The sequence below is a fragment of the Corvus cornix genome, chromosome Z (genome assembly GCF_000738735.6).
Source record: "Corvus cornix cornix isolate S_Up_H32 chromosome Z, ASM73873v5, whole genome shotgun sequence".
NCBI classification, from domain to species: Eukaryota; Metazoa; Chordata; class Aves; order Passeriformes; family Corvidae; genus Corvus; species Corvus cornix.
Genome location: NC_046357.1, coordinates 24,627,968 through 24,648,748, shown reverse-complemented (window position 1 = coordinate 24,648,748; position 20,781 = coordinate 24,627,968). Strand labels below are relative to the sequence as shown.

The 20,781-nt window shown below is 40.0% G+C and overlaps 2 protein-coding genes across 3 annotated transcripts in view; both read right to left on the bottom strand.

The window, feature by feature from the left end:
- The window catches only part of LOC109146432, a 1,056,471-nt gene that overhangs the window by 817,527 nt on the left and 218,163 nt on the right, over nt 1-20,781 (bottom strand). The gene's annotated exons all lie outside the window — the stretch shown is intronic.
- Nucleotides 1-20,781, bottom strand: part of PLPPR1 (phospholipid phosphatase related 1) — a 115,620-nt gene that overhangs the window by 48,608 nt on the left and 46,231 nt on the right. Inside the window, exons 1-2 of one of the 2 annotated variants that reach the window (XM_010413126.4) lie at nt 15,028-15,046; nt 11,870-11,977 (exon numbers count right to left, since the gene is read on the bottom strand). In XM_010413126.4, the coding sequence (XP_010411428.1) occupies nt 11,870-11,932 (63 nt within the window). In that variant the 5' untranslated portion in view covers nt 11,933-11,977; nt 15,028-15,046. Of the gene's footprint in view, nt 1-11,869; nt 11,978-15,027; nt 15,047-20,781 lie in introns of those variants that run through there. The other variant, XM_039566866.1, reaches the window with a different exon arrangement.

Genomic DNA, 20,781 nt, shown 5'->3' with positions numbered 1-20,781 from the left:
TATACTAAAAAATTCAGTTCCAGTGTTTTCTGATGGAAATTCCTCATGTGTTTGCATTAAGCTGTTTTGTGTTCCAATACCTTTGTGATGAACTGCTGGGTCCAGTGAAAGCCACTGGGTCTGTCAGTATCAAGGCAGCGCAGAATTCACATGTAGAAGAGAGAAAATCAAATCTAGCTTTTCTCTAACAACAGTGACCTTATCACGTCCTTAGATGCTTGTTCTGTTGCCTTGTTCTTCCAGGTATAAAAGCTTTCCATCTGAGCTGACAACCTTGGAGCTGGCTGGAGCTCTGAATCTTTGTCATTCATAGAACAGCATTTATTAAAATTCATAATACTTGAGTGTGCTTCCAGACCCATGCTATTTAATAGAGCAGTGCAGGTTTACAGTCATTAGACATTGATAAATGCAGCACTTACTGCCAAAAGAAACTATCTGTTGATACCAAGATTGCAGGACTCTTAGAGCAATCATAAAAATCAAATAGAGACAATGTTTTAAATTAAACAGAAAACTATCAAAGACATTTTACTTCACAGTCTTATTAATATGTATAATGCATTATGAAATCCATTTTATTTGCCTCCAACATTTTCCCAGCTGAACAGGAAGATTTTAAAAAAACAATTACCACTTTGAATCTCCTCTGCTGCATGCAAGTCATGTTGTGCCTGAGCCAATCCTTTCATACAATTCCTTATCACTGGCAGGCAGTCATATTAAAAATTAATATTGACTGCCTCATTTTTCAGAACCTGTAATCATCTTGCTGTGCAATTTTGAATGCAAGGTAAGGAAGAAGAAAAGACTTGGGTTTGAAAACTTTCATAACATTGCACCAGGTTCTGGAGCTCACTTTTTCCCCTTTCACTTAAAGATACCATTCTCTTTTCAATGTTAGCCCTGTCAAAACAAAGAGGAATATTCAAAGGTATTTGCAATGGTTATTTGTTTTGACAAGGTTTGGATGTAATTCAAGAATAATCATGTCTGAACATGGATTTAACATTACTGGTGTTTGTCTAGATGCTCATTTAACAAATCTCCACATACACAAAGGACAGTTTCATCTCCTCTTACTAAACCAAGTCTAACAAAATCCAGGCCCAGGAGCAGGAGGCACAAACACACACATGGCTTTTGCAGGAAGCTGAATAGTGGACAGTATGGAGAAGAGCCCAGTGGAAATCACTTCAGGATGCAGATATTAGGAAAAGGCAACACAGCAATACAGCTCATTGGGTTCACAAAACAGAGTGAGATGTCAAGGCTTGAACAGGAAGCTTTCTCCAACATGTTGGTTTCTAAAATATTGAACATGGACAAGGAAATCTACATGCTGACTACTGGTAATCAACATTTTCATACTGGGCATGCAAATACCTAGGTGAAGTTCCTGCAAGAAAAAGGGACTGGGCAGACAAAACAGGTCTTAGGATTCCAACTGCACACAGCTCTAAAAGTCAAAAAGGAAGATTTTTTATGCGATTCATTCGTTTATTGCTTTCTGCTACCCATTCTCATTTTTGTTGTATTCTCCCTTCTCTTTTTTCTGTCATCAGGCCTAGATTCCTTTTCTTTCACACCAGATTGCATCACTTTATTACAAAGAATATTAGGATAAGTGTTTTCCTATGAGGATACTCAAAAACTAAGCAGGTTGCCCGTAAGACAATTGGAAAACTCTGGACAAGGCCCAAAGGAATTTCACCCAGCTGCTGCTGTTCTGAGCCACGTTATGCCTAGAGACCTGCAGAGAACCTTTCCCACCTAAATCATTTTATGGGTCTGTGACCTTTCTTTTTAGCTCAAAGGAGTAAAAACTTGGGTTTATTACTCACTTGGTTGACCCTGGCTGCCTTTCTTCATTCAGATCACATCTAGTTTGAGTTTTTTCCAAGTCCCAAACTGCTTTACTCCTTTCTACACAAAGAGTTTTCAATAAGAATTAAAAAGCCTGAAACTCAACATGTTAAACCAACCCTGGTATTTATTCACACGATACTAGCACTGTATAAACCACCTCTCTTCCCACAATTTGATCAGTTTGAGAGTTTCAGTATGTTCCCCACCACTGTAACAGAGCTGAACTGATTTTTGCTTTGGCTGGTTTAAATAAGATCATAAAGATCACTGAGGACTGCTGACCTAGTTAGCAGCAAGTCAAATATTAGCACAACTATAAAACTAATAAAAGTACAATCTGCTATCCAATCTATTTGAAAAGTTAATTCATTCCCTATAACTGGAATCTTATATTTCTAATAAGAAACTAGACTACATTTATGCAGAGCATGTACAGATTTTTTTTGCTATAATTTTATAAAAAGTGCAGTGTTAGTTTGAGACTAGCACTTTGAGGAAATCAAATGGAAATGCAATCAGTAGTTCCACTGTGAAAAAGTACCACAAACTATTTTTAAGCCTCTCTAACCTCATTTTCTCCATGAAGCATGCAAAGCTCACAAAGAGTTTTGAGAAACCGAGTAGTCTCTTTAGTGTAAACTAAATAAAGGTGGTATTAATGCAATAATGTTGTACATCTGCACATAATGATCACACACTACATTTCTGTGCTTTAGTAAAATATGTAACAAGTATTGATACAGGATTAGTATTATTATTAGAGCTCCTGCCAGGTATGCCAAGTCCAAACTCCAGAAGTTGCGACGAACAATAGATTATTGATTTTGGGGACAGACATGCAGCATTTAATAGGTGGGAGAAGGAAACACAGGAATAAGTTGACCATTATATGACCAAGTGTAGCTATCCTTCAAGTTATAGAATTCACTTTACTGAAGTCATGATAAAACTGACAGCAACTCCAGCAATAACTGCATAATTATTTCCAAGTTGCTTTAATCTTAGTGCAGCATATTTTTTGTAGGCCTCATAAATAATTACTCTAGAATCATAGAAAGTTAATAATGCCCTAGAACTATGAAAAGTTAACAAATTATTCAAATGCACTTTAAACCCATTCTGTTACATGGTTTCTTCCATTCATCTGCACCTGTGTTTAGGCTATAAAGGAAATGATAACAGAAAGAAGTGCATAGCAGGTTTTGGAGAATGTTTTAATCTTTTGGGCTCTTTGCACTGACCCTCTGCAATTAAGCAGAATCTCTGCTGGTAGAGATCACAGCCAGCCATGGGACTCTAAGGATGTGTAGTCTGATGAAGATCTTAATCCCAGTGGGTGCTGTAAACACGTCACTCAAAAGTAAGAGTTACACACCATTATGAACAACCATTTGATTTCTTGAGCTGTGAAATAACTCTTTAAAAATCGACTATGTTCTCAGTAAGATATTGATCAACCATGCACCTAACAACCATTTCTAAAAATCTATCTGCAACAGAAATCTTGACCTTAAATCTGTTTCAAGATGCAGATGCATCTTAACTCATGATTCTTTAACTTAAAACTGGAGTTTACCAGGAAGACCTAACATAATTTATCATTGTGAATTTATAGAGATATCCTAAATCTTAACCTTGCCTGAACTTCTGAATCAGAAATAATATTTTAGGCATGGAATCAAGCTGAAAGATAATCCATGAAGACTCATGAACCCAAAAATGGAGGGTCAATCTGTCATCACTGTTGTAAGCACACAACCATTATGAGTAATAATTTCATATATGTCAAGACCTGAGTGTCCCTTTAGCATCATGTGCACAAGATGCAACAACTCTCAAAGCATCAATTCCTACTGCCTCCCGCATTTCCTGCGAACACCTCTGTATTGATCCATTTTCATACAGTCTCTCCGACAGCTCCACTGAGCTGCTGCCACAGTTGTGACAAAATACATGACACATGCAAACCCACCTGCGTAAAAAACATGTGACCTGACTTTAGGAACAGGATCTGCAAACTACTTGCACTATATCCGACACCTCACAGAAATTCCTGGTGAAATACATCAGTGGAGGAAACATATTCGAGAAGAATTGTTTATTGCGAAAATGCTGGGATGTGGGAATGGACTCAGAAGAAGCATCAGATGTCCCTTCAGAAGGCCTCAGGATTCTCTTACTTTTTTTTTTTTTTTACATCTATTACAGAATAGATCATGAAACCTGAGGTGCACTGGCCTAAAGAGTTAGAAATACAGAAACATAAAGTATAATTTCTCCAGAAAGATATGTTTTATTTTTTTTTGTTGCCACATTCTGCTGCATTCATAATAGATTTATTTATTTCATGATACTGGCAACTGCATTATCCATTTGTGCTTTAGAGAGAGAAGATCTAACAATTTAGAAGCTATTTGCTACCCACCTAAAGGCACCCAAATGTTGCCAGAAGCTTGGAGCTCTGGGTTGATGCCGTACCTTAAGTTTGTACAGGATGCACAAGACTCGGCAGACCGATTCCTAAACCTGTCATTAAAACTCAGTTGGAATTTCTAGAGAGCAGAAAATGTCAATATTCTTTCAAAGCTAAACCACTGAAACACTTTTTGCCATATGGCTGATGTTAATGACTTCGCCCTTGAAACACTGCTAAAACAAACCCCTCCCTTTCAATGTCTGGAGTGGCTGGTCAGGAAACAGGAATCAAGTCCTGATGAAACTGGACACGATGCTTAAAAAGACCTATTCCACTTTTAAAAATTCTCCTGATGTCAAAGCCAATGTCAAAAAGTTGGGATGGATTTGATATTTCAAATTATGCTTTAAGCATCTTCCTTTGCTCCTACATTTTCCATGTCTTTCCTACTGATCAGTTCTGGAAAGGCTTGACTGTTGTACTTCAGGTTACTTAGACTGCATTTGTGAGTCCCTATTCATTCCTTTCCACTCTTTTTAGAACTTCATGTAACTTATGCAAATGCAGGGATATTCCTACAGACGAAAACGAAACAAAACAAAAAGTTTATTCACAGATGCACACCAGAAGAAATGGTGCAACTATCACAGAGCAGTCAATAAATTGATAGGTGCACTGCACTTCATTGATCTCCAAATTTTCTTGTATCTGAGCAAATAAATAGCTCAACATTGTGTGCTTGGGAAAGAAAACATGAAAATCCCTTAGGTTTTTGAAGTAGTCAAACGAACAAAAATTAACACATTAAGGGCTCTACAGCAATATCCATGCAACAAAAACCTAAGTATACTTCTGAAAAGAAAGGAGGGAAAAATTGGGCAGTAATTTTGACGAGTAGTATCACTCTGCTACCACAGGGAGATAGCTGCCCATGTTACATGTTGTGTCCTGTGTATTCTCACTGGACATTGCTATCTGTTATTGCTATCTATTTCAAGCCTAGTTAAAGCTGCTCAGTCATTACTGGAAATACCTTCCAGCTTAGAAGGCTTCAGATATGACCTGCAGACTTCTGCACATACAGAACACCTGCATGAACAGTGCCTGGTTCGTGACCCATTTTCCCAAAGCTTTAAACAAACTTTCGAATTACTAGTTTGTCCAGAAAAAGTCTACTAAAGCTATGGGGGTTTTTTTTAACTAACAAATGGGAAAAATGCATTTCTTCTTCAGAACCAAAGCAAATCCAATCTCCCTAACAGATGAGTAATAAAAAAACCCCCGCACAATTCCTTCTCTCAGAAATCTGATTAACAGACCAACATGTTATAAAATACAGTAGTTCTCTAAAGTGTTGGCTAGTTTCAAGGCACAGTGTAAAAAGGTAAAGCAATATGTTCACAGCATTTTGCTCTATTACCAAATGCATTTTTTTAATTAAAGACAAAGAACTTTTGGTACCTTTAATCCTGTCCTTGAAAAGTCTACCAGATTCATTGGTGGAAACCCTAAGATGTTATTCAGGTTGTCAAATGGATTATTTGCAATAGGAAATTTCCAGGATAAAGGGAAGGATGAAAAAAGTGCTTCACGCATCTGCAAGCAGGAATACAATCCTTCTTTCATTTATGTTTTAAAGAAAAATTCAGTAAAGCACCTAATCTCTCATGGCAGCCCCTTAATGTTAATTTTAAGAGGTCCTCAAGAAGCTAAGGAGAATCAAATAGTAATCAGATTTATTTCACAGTGCCTATTTTGGCCAAGAGTTTTCTGTGCTCTCCGCCTAATTGTGAAGCACTTAGAAGGATTTTTTTATAGTCAGGTAATATGAAAGCTACTTAGCAATCCAACAAAACTAATCCAATGTTCAAGAGACACCTATTCACTGAGATCAAGCCAATTTTACAATATGGAGCTATCCAGTCACCTGGAACAAAGGAGGTATGTGGAGGACAGACAAAGAAAGCAAATGCTGAGGAACGACTGGCAAATGGGGAACATAAAGAGATTTTTAGAAAGAGCAACAAGGATAAACAGATAGATATATGCTGAGTGAATAAAATTAGAAACAATGAATCCCAAGGAACAGAAGTGACCGAAGCACAGGGATTATGCAGAAACATCACCCTGCTACAAGAGGAGCCCCTCTGAATTTGCACAGCATCTGTCAGCACCAATTCTCGCAGCTGGCCTAAGTGGGGATCTAATGACAGAGAGTTTATACAACACCAGCACATGACATGTCCCTCGGGGCACTTTGTCCTCACAGCATCCCAGGGGAGCAGCACAGCACAGCTAAGCATGGCATGGATGGAGAAGGAAGGACCAGAGCACTGAGCGCTGCTACTGTTCGGAAGTTAGTTCACCTTGCGATGCTTTTCCAGTCAAAGGTTATGTTATATTCTGACTGGATTTTTTTTCCATTCTCCAGGAGAGCTGAACCTTGACAAAAACATTGTATTTTGAATATCCAAAATTGCAATCTTATGTCTCTATGTCCTTTATGCAGCAATGATATCATTAAAGCTCTAATGCAACCAGAAAGCTTTTATTATGAGAGAAGTGACTCTTTTTTTTTTTTTAAATAAACAAATAAAAAGTTACTTCCCATACAATCAATGCCCCTTACAAATGTAACTTTGAGGACTACAGCTCATGTAAGAGGTCATTTCACACTCCTCAAATACTGCTCAAAATTAGAGGGCACCAGCCAAGTGTGCAAAACTTTTTGAGTTTTCAGACACCTAACCAAAAAATTATAATAAAAGAAGTGTCACACATGTAATGAATGTTCTAAATTCACTGATATTTCATAGCTCCCTAAGGCCTGCTGTGATGCTGATGACAAACAGAAGTTCAAGAGGCACTTGTCTTACTTACACAAATGATTTCAGTATTGCAGAAATTCCCCTGCTACTTGGTAGTTCAGCTGTTGGCTTGACTACATGAAGTACTGACAGGAAAATGTATGTAGGCAAGGAAAAAAGAATGCTTTCCTTCAGTGCTTCTTTAAGTTGAAACTTTTTTTAAAATTACATTTGAACTAATATTTGAAGATGATTCAATCTGTCCAGACAGTAAATAGCAAAAAATAAAGGAAAACGTACCCCACGGTAGAAACAGAAATCCTGTGTGGTTATAGCATACCTACAGTTCAAATCCAAATTTGTACCAGAATAGATGTAGGACTAGAGCTTTTTATTTTTCAGATTTTTTTATTTTATTCATTTGGGGGAAGGGAGAAGATCTTTTCCTTATAAAATCCTCAGCCCTCTGCAATGTTCTATATATCAGGTTGTCAAGAACAAACAGTTTCCACTCTGCCTGCAAAAGTTTTCCTGGGGACAGAATAATGGATTTAGTGTGAAAAAGTGGGATCATCAGATTTTAGAATTTAAAGATGTCCAATGTTTTAAGTTTTAATGGTGTTACATATCTGAGTCTGCCCCTACTACCTTGTCAGGGTCAGGATTACAATAATCCACAATGAGCATATATATCAGTCATATATCAAAGTCTTTTGGTATTCAGTAACTCTTTGATCAATTTAAGACAATGGAATTAAATCTGGTTCCAGAAAATTTTAGTGTCTTCACGTGCAAAGACTCACCTCAGAATGTGCCCAACTCCTTGAAGAGTAACTGCGTTTGAAAAGAACTCCTCAGACAACTCACCCTGAAACAACTCAAGCCCTCAGGCCAGGACTTGCAGTGTGAGGATAAGGAAAAAGGAAGTAGAAAATGCCTCATCAGCAGAAATTCCAGACCAAATTTCTCCTTTTGTTGCCTAGAGAGCCATTACTGTTGTTGAGGGTTTTATTTGCAGGGAGAAAAGGATACTGCTTCTTCAAAAACCACCATTCAAACAGACACAATGGCTCTAAAGTTGCTCCCATGCCTTCCCCCTGAAGTCTTGTGAAGTTGTGGGGATGCTGTTTACTCACAGTATGAAACTTTCCTTCCAACATCTATTTGCTAAATGCAATTATCACATCGCCTCGCACTTCCTGTCACCAATGATAAGCGTCAAATAGGCTGCAAAAGCAAGGACAACACTGACCTACCAAATTCAAGGCCATACTGGACTCTCTCCTACATCCCCCCAGCTTGAGTTTTCTCCTAGAAAGCTGGCCCCCAAAATTAGACGAACAAAGAGAGGGCAAGAGCTGAGAGCACGGAAACCAGTGCTGGATGAAGACCTCAGGGCAGCTCACCAGTCCCAGAGGAAGAGAGCTGGCATTTGCCAGGCATTGCACTTCTCCCACTTCTATCCCTGCGCAGACCTCAGGGAGATTAGCTGTTCTGACAATTTATTCCTCACCTGCAGAAAACTGGCTGTACTTTCATGCACAAAACAGGTCTGCCAATTGTGACTGTACCTTTCCTCACCCTCAGCCAGCACACACTCAGATGCTCTATGGAAGGATGTGACACAGCACTCCTTGAATCAAACCTTGCAAAGTGCGATAGCAGAACAATGGAACAGCTGTGCTGAAGCGTTGTTACAGATGTTTTTGACACTGCTCTGTCACACACATGCCAGCATGTGAGGAGGGGGGAGACGCTCCACAAAGAGCTTTAGCAAACAAAGGTCACCATAACTGAAAAAGGCAGAACATGTGAGAATTTTCCTCCTGTCATCCCAGGTGCTGCTTCTCCTACTTTCTCTCATGCTTGTCTACCATCGATGAGACCCCTTTAGTGATCAGTGCTGGCCATCAACAAATCCTCACACAGGCTGCTGTGCACTATTGGCATTTGCTGGGATAGATCCAGGGCATATCAAAAGCAGCTCTACAGCCCTGTCTGCATGCTCTGGGTCCACCACTGATTCCAAGGGCCCTGGAAGCTGTGGGGTAGGGGAGCTTTGCACTATTTAACATCTGTCTAACACAAACCAAGGCTGGGAAAGAGCCTCCTCAAGACTCCTTTCAGGATGCTGTCTGCAAAGGAGGGCAGGGAAAAGGAGAATCTGAGTCTCCTGCTCATGCTAGTTAATTGTTTATGTGTTTAACAAAATGTACTACACCAAATCTTCACAGACATTTGGTGACAAATCACAGACTGTAATGACACCTCTTGTAATATAATAAAGAGTCATCCAGAAAGCTGCCTGCATTATTTGGGACAGGGACTCAGATTTGATAATTTATCTATCTCAAAATTAGTTTAATGATTCCCTGGTTAGCCTTTATATCCACTCATAACGTGACATTGTGTTTCCAGTTAGGGAACGAAAATGTTGATTTAACATTTCTGTCATTTCAGATTAGACATCACATGTTATCTCTTTATTATTAAAACTTTCATATTTTGAACATAAAAAGGAATTTGTAGAGTCAGGCACGGGGTTTAAGTTTCCATAATGAACCATTCATCTTCAGGTCAGGTTCCATAATAACTAGCTGCTATGAGTTAGCTCACTGGGAGGAAAATGAAATGGGGAAAAAATGGAAATTAGAATAACTGCTGAAACTGTGTTATATTTGTACAGACTGAAGCATGATGGTACTTAAAGTGTCCAAACTCCTTGTGACACCTCATTTTTACCTGTGCCACCACAATTTGATGAAGGCACACTGCAGAGGGGGCAGAGCAAACACCTGCTGGCAGGGCATCTGATGTGACAATCAAGTCTCAGCATTATTTCGTTAAGAGCAAATATCTCAAAACTTCTAATCACGGGACAAGACTCCAGTGGGGGAGGCAGCAGGGCACAGGCCTATGATAATTTTTCATGACCATCTCTTTTCCTATCATGATCAGCTAGCCTGGTGCTGCTGGATTGTTTTCCCATGGAAAACCGTTGTCAGAAGAGCAGGCGACATTATTTTCAGCTGTCCTGCTTTTCACAGCAGCAGCAAGGTGTCACACTGCTAATCAATTCTCATGGCTGCTTCAAAGCAACAAAAATAGGGTCTGTCCTAACCCAGGTAATCCAGCACAGGGCTTGGCTGTCTGGGACAGCTCCTCTGAAATAAAAAGCACTTCCTTTAGTCTCAAAAGCACAACAGTGGGAAAACAACACCACCTCCAGTGTGCCTTAAGATTTACAGGGACTTTTCAGATAGAATGGTTACTATCAATCATTTCTGCACTCCCAGCAGGAAATTAGATTTCCTGTTGTTTAATGCTACAATGCTTGACATGAGCCTATGAATCTGCAGTCCCAGTAGTGCTACATTAAAAACCTATATTGTGGACAAAGAGGGGGAGACATACATGTTTTTATCAAATGTAGCAGAGAGAACATCTTTTTAGACACTACCTCTCTGGTTTTGACTGATTTTAATTTAATGTTGTGTTTTAATCAGCAAATCAAGTATGTGAAAGGACAAGGAATATACATATATGGAGCAAAAAATCCTCATGTCAGTCTTGTTTACAGGAGGAACAATTTATGTCACTGTCACAGGCTGCCAGCCAGGCCCATCATTCATTTCGTTAGAGGACTAAAAATCTTCAGAGCTGCTTGTTTAAGCAATAAATTTGAGACAACTTATTTCTGATTGTTTTCATTGGGTGTTTTTTCTGAGCTAATTTCTGCTTTCCCCCATTTTTACCCTTTCTTTCTCTAGCTGTTAGAATAAAGCAGTGGCCCATTGCCTCCATCACAACAACAATTAGTCTTTTGACAGCTCCTAGCACTTCACTTGTGGAAGAGCTCAAGTTGCCTCATAGCTTGGGCCAAAGAGTGAGTGTTCCATCTAAGCTACTTCAGATAGGTGGCTCTGAAGGTGGTTATTCACAGGCAGTTATCTCCTTTTTACCATCTAAATCTGATGGAAGCTTTCATCATCCCTGGAGACACAGAGTTGCTTCCCTTGCCAGGAAAACCGTCCCAGCCTTATAAGCACCAGCTGAACAATCATGGATTTGAATAATGAATGTTGGCCAATCTATGAATGTTAGGCTAAGTAAAAGAACCACAGAGTGCCATTTGTATGGACTAAAATAATAAAATAGTTAAATAATGATTTAAAAACCCACCACACCAGCTGCCCTTAACAAAGACATGGAGCATTAACTGCAGATTCACTGCTAGACAATTCACAGCCCTCGTGCTAGCCAAGCTTCTTCATCACACTTAAAGGTCAGACATGCCTTATCTACATTTTATGTTCCACCTGAACTGAAATCAGAGTTGAGGGTTGTTTTCCAAGCCCGGGAACCGTCAGACTGTGAGATCAAAAATTTCCTTGAATGAGGTTTAGTCCCTGTGCAGCACCAAGATGGAGAGAGGTCTGAGAAAAGATGGGAAGATGAGCAGTCACCTGTTGCTGACCCACACCTGCAGCTAGTGCCCATTCCCTGCCAAATAGCACAGGACTAGCCAGAAAACCAGACCGAGAAGTCTCGGGTGCACAGTGTCTCTCCTTGTTCTTGCATGCTTGTACCCAAGATCTGGATAACTCATGCAGGACTTTTCCAGGGGGATCTGATGGCACTAAGTATGAAGATGGATATTTATGTGGTCAAGTAAGAAAGCATCCTTTCCTACAAATAAAATGGCTAACAAATTACTTAATTCCTGCAGGGAAGAGCTGCCTTTTATGTAGGCTTGGCAGGTGAATGCTGCACTCACCTCAACAAAGATGAAGCAGGGGATGATGGAATAACTTCTCTGGGTATTGTTTCCTAAAGCCATTTCTCATCACACTTCTTGGGGAGGCACTGTTCAAAACTTTGTATCCTGAAAAAGAAAAGACAGAGGTATTTCAGTATATTTCACTCTTTTGCAAACTCCAGAATGAGGTTCATAACACAGAGCACTGAGCTAATAGACCAAGGACATGGACTAAAAAGAACATCAAGGTCTAACTGTGCACAAAATACCCTGAGAAGGCACTCCCTTTACAATGCAAAAGAAGAGACAGACATAGGTTAAAGATACACCATATACAGATCAAAGGGTGAGAAGGAGTACAACAGTTTTCCTTAAATACAATCCACTCCCAAGCAAAAGATTCTCCCTCAGATCTGTAAAATCACGTTTTCAGCCCACTGACCTGCTTACAGTGTGTTTTAAACCAGGAGATTTTGGTAATTGACTTGTAAACTTGCACTTTAGGAGACATACTTAACAGTACACTGACTGTACACATGATCAAAGTGTTTATCTGTATAAATCTGCTCAAGATGACAGCACATGTTCTGCACAAAAACTCACAGCCCATAACAAGCAAATGCAACAAAAATGCAGTGAAGACCTGGGCCCTTTCTTCAGAGCGTTTCTGTCCTGGTATAAATTCATACATTAATTCACCAAACTACCCACTCAGCATTACTTCGGGCTACTGGCTGTTCTCATTAACACAACCTTATAACACTGTGCTAAGACACTCTTTTTGCACAAAAAGTAAAAAAAACAGAGAAAAGCAGACTGACACAAAGAAATTTTACTAACAGTGTGTGTCTTTTTCTGCATGCATGAGGCAACACATCCAGAAGCTAAGTCTGGTTTAAATGTCTTTACAGGCAGATAGAGAGCAGGAGGAAAGGTGGAGCTGGAAAAGCAGAGTGTAGCCGAGAGCTGCCAGGTGCAGGATTGCACAGAGCATGAGACACAGGAGAGAATCAAAATCCTCTGCTACCAATTTTAACCTGAGCACCAAGCAAGAGCACAGATTTAGGTGGGTCTGGCCTCACTTGCAACACTCACACAGAAACTCTGCCCTGATGACAAGCATCTCTGCGGGTCAGGGCCAGAGAGGAGGAAGGAGGTGGAAGCTGACATTTATTTGCAGACGATGCTTTGCACGGCATCTTCCCGTGACTCTTTGACCTCACTGGCATCTGGGTGGCAATTCAGGCCTTGGCATATGGAGCCTGTGAGGTTCACAAAGGGGTCAGTGCTTTCTCACCAGCTCTCAGCAGGGTTACTGGGAGAAATACCATGATCAGCACAAGTGAGTTCATCTGAGGTCATGATGGAGGGGCTGGATCAGCTGCCAGTGCTTTCCACCTGCACCATGATGCAGGCTCATGTCTCGCCACCTATGAACTACTTAATGTATTCCTTATCTCAGCTCTTCACAGTTTGACCCAGAGCTGCAAAATACACAATGTGTATGATGGATTTGGGCACAGCAGAGCTACCGTGACTCCAATGAGGCCACATTCTGTGTCGAGAATAGCTTCTGAACTGTTAACCATTGAGAAACGCAGTTTCAGATCAAACAAAATAGTCAGGAATGTCATCTGTGACACACCTCAGACATTCCCATCCTACACTGTATCCCATTCTATAATACAAATATCCTCAAAACACCTTGTTTTCCAAACAGAATTCAACTTCACTTAGTAGAAAAAAATGGGGTTTATCTCAGAGGTTAGTGTCATTACTTAAAAAAAGACAAGGTAATCCAGCTCCATTTGGACAGTGGAAAAATAATCAGTAATTCATTTTTAACAACACTTTTAATACCCCCAGATCTTGTGCCATGCGCCTCTCCCTGTAACTTGGCAAACACACGGAAACCTGGTGGAATAGCAAGTTAAAGAGTCAGAGCAGCTTACAGAGCATTATTCAATGAAATTTTTCTGTACCCTGGGGATACACTGTCAGAAACTTTGCAAATCCAGTTTTTTTAAATGGCTTAGCACAAGGACTTTAATTCCTCAGCACCTTCATGAATCCTTTGCTGGATTAATGTTAGAAATAACCAGGATTTTCCATAGCACTATGCTGTAACCCCAATCCAAGCCTTCAGTTCCAACTGATAAGCGTTCCTAGCCAAAGCAGAGGGTTGCAAGGCAATCCAAGAATTTAAAACCCCTTAAAACAGATGACTGAAAGCTACTGAACAAACTAGTGAAGAAACTGAGGGTTCATAGTACTCATATGAAATTGCCTGATTTAACACCAGGGGACTCCTGGTGTTACAGATGTGTATCACTGTGCCTGTTCCTTTCCTGTTCCTGTTCCACTGTGCACCACTGTTTTAAAAAACTGCCCTGCCTACGGGAAAGCATTTTACATGTCAGCTTCTCTCCTGTGTGATGACACATTTGTGTCAGGCTCAAGTAGTAAGAGACCAAATAGCTGCCTGATCAGCTAATTCCCAGATTGTGGGAAAACTCTCAGCTATCCAGTGCTTGTCAGAGCTGGTCTTTTCATCAGGTTACTTGACAAAAGAGTAAAGGGAAGCAAAGGCATGATCTTGGTGGGAGCACCATCTTTTGTCTCTCTTCAGCTGGCAATGAGTCCTATAGGGATACTGACAGCAAAACACACATTACAGCAAACTCCAGACACTTCAGCCTGAAAAGCAGCCAGAGATAACCCAGTTTTGCCCAAAGAATCATAATGAGATGTACAAGAAGTTTTTAGTAACACTCTTGGTCCATAATCCATGTTCACATTGAACAAATTTTTGTGCAAAGCCTCTGACCAAAGCAATGGCAAATAAAAGCTATAATATCAGCATCAGCCTTCTCCATTTATTATTTCTATTTTTATCAACTTGACTGAATTGCTAAGGAAATCATGTAAAAGACTGTAAGAGCCTTTTTAGATCCCACTAGCTGTGATCTTTTAAGGCCTCGTACATTAGCACAGCACAAGAGTAGAAATGGTCAAACCTATACTAACTAATTAGGGCCCACTATAGAGGAAATATTAATAATCTGGAGCTCTGGTATTATGAGGTGCTTCCACTCTTAAAACAATATATATAATTCTATAATGCAACATTTATGAATTAATTAAAATTAGTTCTCATCTTGCTCAATTTTCCTCACCTGTGCTTTTTCAGAAAGCCCCTGATCTACAGCATAGGAGGTTATTGTCAGGCATCTCCTGGGAGAACAAGTGGAGACAGAGAATATAAATAAGTGAATTGAAAACTAAATGAAAAGGACAGCAAAGAAAAAGAGAATTCAAGCTGAAGAGATTTTCTTGCTGCAGGGATCCATCCAGGGGAATGGCTTTTAGAATGCCCCATTCAGGTACACTCTAAAGCCTTTTATGTGAGCATGTGGCAGGCAGCAAGAAGGACATATCTAGGACAAACCAGCATTTGCTGAGCCTTTGTAGTGTAAGTTCCTGCAGCAGACATAGTACACACAACTGTTCTGTGTAATCAGTCATCAAAACATTTAATTGGTGGTCTGTTCCTCTGGAGACAGTGGTCAACCCTATGTTTTTTAAGCCATGTCCTGCATAGGCAGGAAGAGAAGATGGACAATTATATATTGCTGCAGTGGACATCTGGGCATCTGTGGAAAATACTCAGATCAACAATCCAGACATGCTAACAGGCCCTGTTCATTGTAGTTTTCAACTGTGTTTCAGTTAATCAGAATCAGTGCATATTTCTTTTGCAGTAGCTCAGAGACCACCAGCCTGAAATCCAGGAGCTGCTGCACAAACCACAGCAGCAGAGAGGAAGCCACTGGCACATGTGGGACACCACCTCACTGCAGAATCCCAAATCTTCTCTGACCAGAGGAGAGGAGGGTAGCCACTGGTCATTTGGTACCAGGATGTGATGCAAACACAAAAAAAAATTGATTTCTGTCTCTCAATTTCACAATCTTTTCAGCAGCAGCTAACACTGTTCCAAAATAAGATGTAAATGTTATATTAGATGGAACACCAACTATTTCTGTAACAATGTAAAAGATACATCAGTACTTCCTATTTTTAAATTACTTGAATCTTATTTTAGCAATTTGCAAACCTCTGTTGGCAATTGGCTTCAAATAATAAAGATCTTTAATTAAAATAAGAATTCTGTTTACAAGTAAAAAGATATCACCAAAACCTCTGCACCAGTCCATCAAGGATCAGTTTGCCCAAGTGAAACACAAACTGCATATGTCAAACCTCCATTCAATTAAGGAAACAAATTAAAATTAATGCCGTTGCTAACAATGATTATCCCAGCTTTGGCAAAGAACTGTATCATGATAATCACTATTTATCACACTATCTCTTACAGATCTCACAGTAAAGCAGGGTCCTCTATTTCCTGTGGGGGGAAACAGTTGAAGCAATTTGCCAGGCATCACACAATGACTCAATGTGTAGGCTGAAGAAAGACACATTATTCTCAGACTCCTGTCAAGTGCTCTGTCCACTTGACAACACAATCCCTGCTCTTCAAATGTGCTTGCTAAGTCCTGCACAAGAACCACACAGTCCTCATTGTACATTTTAGTAATACAGGTTTCCCTGCTTGCTTGCTGCTGGAACCAGCAGAACACACACTGCAACCTTACAAGTGGTGATCAAATGTGCACCGAGATGTTACAGCCTCACATTCTCTCTTTGCAACTTCACCTGCAATGTCCAAAGGCACCTCATTATCCCAGTGCAACCTCTGCATGAGCCTGTAATTCTGAACAGGCTGCAACAGGACAGTACAGGGTTAAAATGTTTTCCCCAGAGCTCTCTTCCACATAAACCAAACTGATGCACAGAAAAGGATCTGAGGAATAAAGGTAAGATTTTACTGCAAAGGGCGGTCAGTATTTTCCAAGTACAGACTTCTTTACTGTTTTTGAAGTAATTGAAACCACAGTGGTGGCATGAATCACTCAGTGTGACAAAATGCACAAATGATATCAAGCATGAAGATCTGCTTGTCTGCCTTGCACCCAATCACTGCACAGAGCACTTGCCTGAAAATAGTAAAACTAAGAAAATAACATCATGGCTGCAGCAGTTAAAAGGTACCAGATAACTGGCACTCAGTTTGCTGTCTCAGTGGCCCACAACACACTAATTTTTTACCTACACATGAGAAAGTTATCCTTTGGATCATGCTGCCCTTGAGGAAGAGTATGTCCTACACACAACAGGGCTTGGGAAAGAGGGAAGACACTTAATATCATCAGAGAATCCTTTCCCCATTCACTACGAACCGAGAGGCAAAGAGCCATCAGCACCATGGCCACCAGACCAGTAATGTGGTGTCAGACTGGAGACACTCTTTGTCCAAAACCCGATGTCTGAGTCACGCTTGATCTTTAGTTGTTGACTGTGAAACTGTCCAGCAGCTGATCACAAACAAGGGTTGTGTGCTAAATTTCAGGCCTTGGCTGGTGACTGTCTCCAAGAGCATTCCTGTGTAAGGAGCACAGTGTCCTGCTTTGCCACAACACTGAAAAGAGGAGCTGAACTGATGAAGCAGAAGCTCAGTTTACTGAATCTAGATCTCACCCCAGAATACAATTTATTGTAAACTCTCCTGGTTTCTGCCAGGACAACTGTAACATTCGATAGCTACACCATTCAGACAAATTGCCCTGACAGTGGAGGTGCTTCTCACAGGTGTCTCCAAAGACTCCCGAACAAGAAACTAATTACACATCACTAATGACAGCAAGGAAAGGAATAAAAACAGTACGCAAAAAAAACCCACACATGTTCACCATTAGAGAAAAACAATTTTGCAGCATTTAAGACAGAAAAACACTTTCTCTGATGAGAGTTCTGACCCTTTTCTGCTAGCAGAATGCACATCTTCACATTCAGCACTTATAGTAGAAAACCGTTTTATGGCAAACAGTGATACTTAAGTAATATAGTTCACAGCATATCTGAAATGACAACCCTTAACACAAAAGCCATCTGGTTATGAAGAAAGCTATATTAATAACTATCTCAATTCCTAAGCTCATTCTCTTAAAAATCTGTTGCTGAATCCCTGGTGTCAAAGCAGAGTTTGATCCCTAGAAGAAAGTGATGCTCAGATTTCAAGAATCCTGTTAGGGTTGTTTTCCCTTGTTACTAGCTTCATGCAGAAAATTATCCCATGTCTGAATGATAAGCAACAGTGAAAAATCTATGGGTAGGCAGACTGATAAGGGTTCTGCACCACTTACATCCTCAAGAGAGTTCAAGTGTTACGTGAGCACAGCAGAGGCCTTGTAACAACTTCTCATTATGGGGAGGAAAGTGAAATTTCAATGCCACAGCTTCTGGCCACAAAATTTCCATTTACGCCACTTGGCCAGAATTTCATAGATGTGAAATAGATCCCAAACATAACTGTGTGAATAGCAGGTATATGCACACTAATATCCAGAAAGCCAAACAAAATGGCCACAAGCCTTATTCTGAACCATCTCAAACCCGTGAACCTCTCCCTGTCCTGCGGGTCTGAAAGTCACCGTGGTTGGTCTGTTCCATTTGGTAAGACACTGAATTCCTTCTGAAAATTTTCAGTGTATCATTTACCTGGTGTTGATTTGAATGAAACCCACCTAAATGTGGTGTCACATCTGCAAAACCATATGAATAAAATGTTTTACCTGCTATAGATTATAATGTTCCTCTCTTTCTTGCAAAAGGATTAGTGGTACATGATAGATGAAGAAGGAATCTGACTGAGTTTCATTAGGGAATTCTTTAAAAAAAATAACAAGCAGCCTCTGGAAAAAAAACCGAAACCCACTGAATTTATCCATGCAATTACAAGACTGTCCTGCTCCTAACTCCCCTTTAAGTCAAAAAAGCTAACTCTTCCAGCTCTCATTTCATCCTTTCAAACTTTGAAGTGAATCTAAATGAAGCAATTGTGCATTATCATGGCAAAAGAAAGACTATTTCTGGCCTCCACCCATCCCACCTGAAGGCACATCATCTTGATTTACACTAATTAATTTACCTTGTGATTTTTTCTGAACAAATACAAGAGGTAATTAATTGGTTGTTTCATTTACTTCTGATTCGTTAAAACTCCATCTATCTTTAAGGGTATTTATAGCAATAAAATGGCAGGTGTGGTCAGCATTAAGGCAACTCTTCCTATACATAAAGGATTCTGAATTACAGAGATTAGTTATATGATTAGTTTAATGAAAATAGATCAGGCTATCATTCCAAAAGTAACACAGTTGATATCCAGAACTGCAAATGATTGACGTAATTAATGATGGGCTTGAGATACAGGTACTCTGATTATGCTAAATCACATTCTGTAAACTACTGCACGAGTTCTCCATTCAGTGTCTCATTTGCACAACTCACCAAAAAAATAATCACCACCATTTCTGATTTGCACCTGACAGTCCTGCAAGACTCCGGCTGGAAACCAGTGATCTTCCTGGTATTTGGGATGCTATCAGGAAGGGCTTGTGACCGAATTTCACTCTCTGAAACCAATTCCATTCCACTTGGTGACTCCCCAAGCACAACACCACAGGCACTGAGGAAAGGGAACAATTTCAACAGGAGAAAACAAGCAGCTGCCTCCTCAGGCTCTTATCACAATTAACTGCTGAAAAAAGGAGGGAGACATTGAAGGGAAAGAAGAAAGCAGAAGAAAACTTCAAGAATACAGAGGGTAACAATGCAGTGGTGCAGATGAGAGGAAAATTGGATGAGCTACAGAAAAACTCGTATGGGATGAAGGGTAGGAGAGGAAAACAGACCACAGGTTTTGCCTGTGATGCAAAACCACAAGACTGAAAATTTTGTCTACCTAGGAAACACTCCACCCTTTCCATCCCAATACATCAGGGTTTTTCAGAAGTTATTTAAAATTAATTTTATTTTTAAATCATTAAAATAATATATTATAAGAAAAAAATGTCCAAAGACATTTTCCTCATTCAGAAAATTTGTACTTTTCTCCAGAAAACTGGTTTTGTTTTTTCTTTACAAAACCTCCTTAGCCAACCTCCTACTGAAATCTACTGAGCTATTAAAAAAACCAATTGGCTGCTTATGTGTTAGCGAGAACGAGAAGTATTCCTTCTTTATCTGTAATGGAGCTTCGCAGCTCTGCACAGAACTAATTTGGGAATCCCAGTATTAAAAACGTATTTCAAAAATATTTGCTGCATGGTGCTCTTGTATGCCATATCTGCTGAGCCTAAATCCAAGCAAGCTGCTGATCCACACATTTAAGTGCAAGGATGAAGCTTCTGCAAAGTGCCAGCTACTCTCAGGCCTCAGATGATGTCTGTGAGTAAATTTCCAAACCCTCTCCTCCCACTACCCTTCTATGACAACTTAGGGAGCCAGCACCTTTGGAGAGTGTTCACACAAGTCACAGTGTAAAGATAAGCAAGCAGAAATATTGAGATGAGTATGGGAAGGAACAGAGCACAGCAACGCTAAACAGGGTAAGGGGATGAAAATGAGGTAATTAACATTTTTCTATTTATTTCCAGTGTTTTGTTTTGTTTTGTTTTTTTTCCAGGGGATGAATTCTACATTGGAAATTTCCTCTCAAAATCATGGTGAGCTGGTTTAAAAACTAGTCATGTAATAGGTACAAGCAAGCAGACTCTGGATAGAAAGAAACAACCCATTCATTTTGTCCCCTCAGGGCCCAGAAAACTGTGTGAGTATTGATTGCAAGCTGTAATATTATTAAAGTAAACAAACAACTGCATCACCACAGTGCAGCCTTTGGCGATGAGGCCCAGGGGCAGGGTCGCTTGCTCCTCTGATTTTCCAGTATTCATGTTGGCAGTGGAGCTGTCAAAGACACACAAGCACTGCACAGATTCACACTCTCGCAAGTCTGGCAGCAAGCT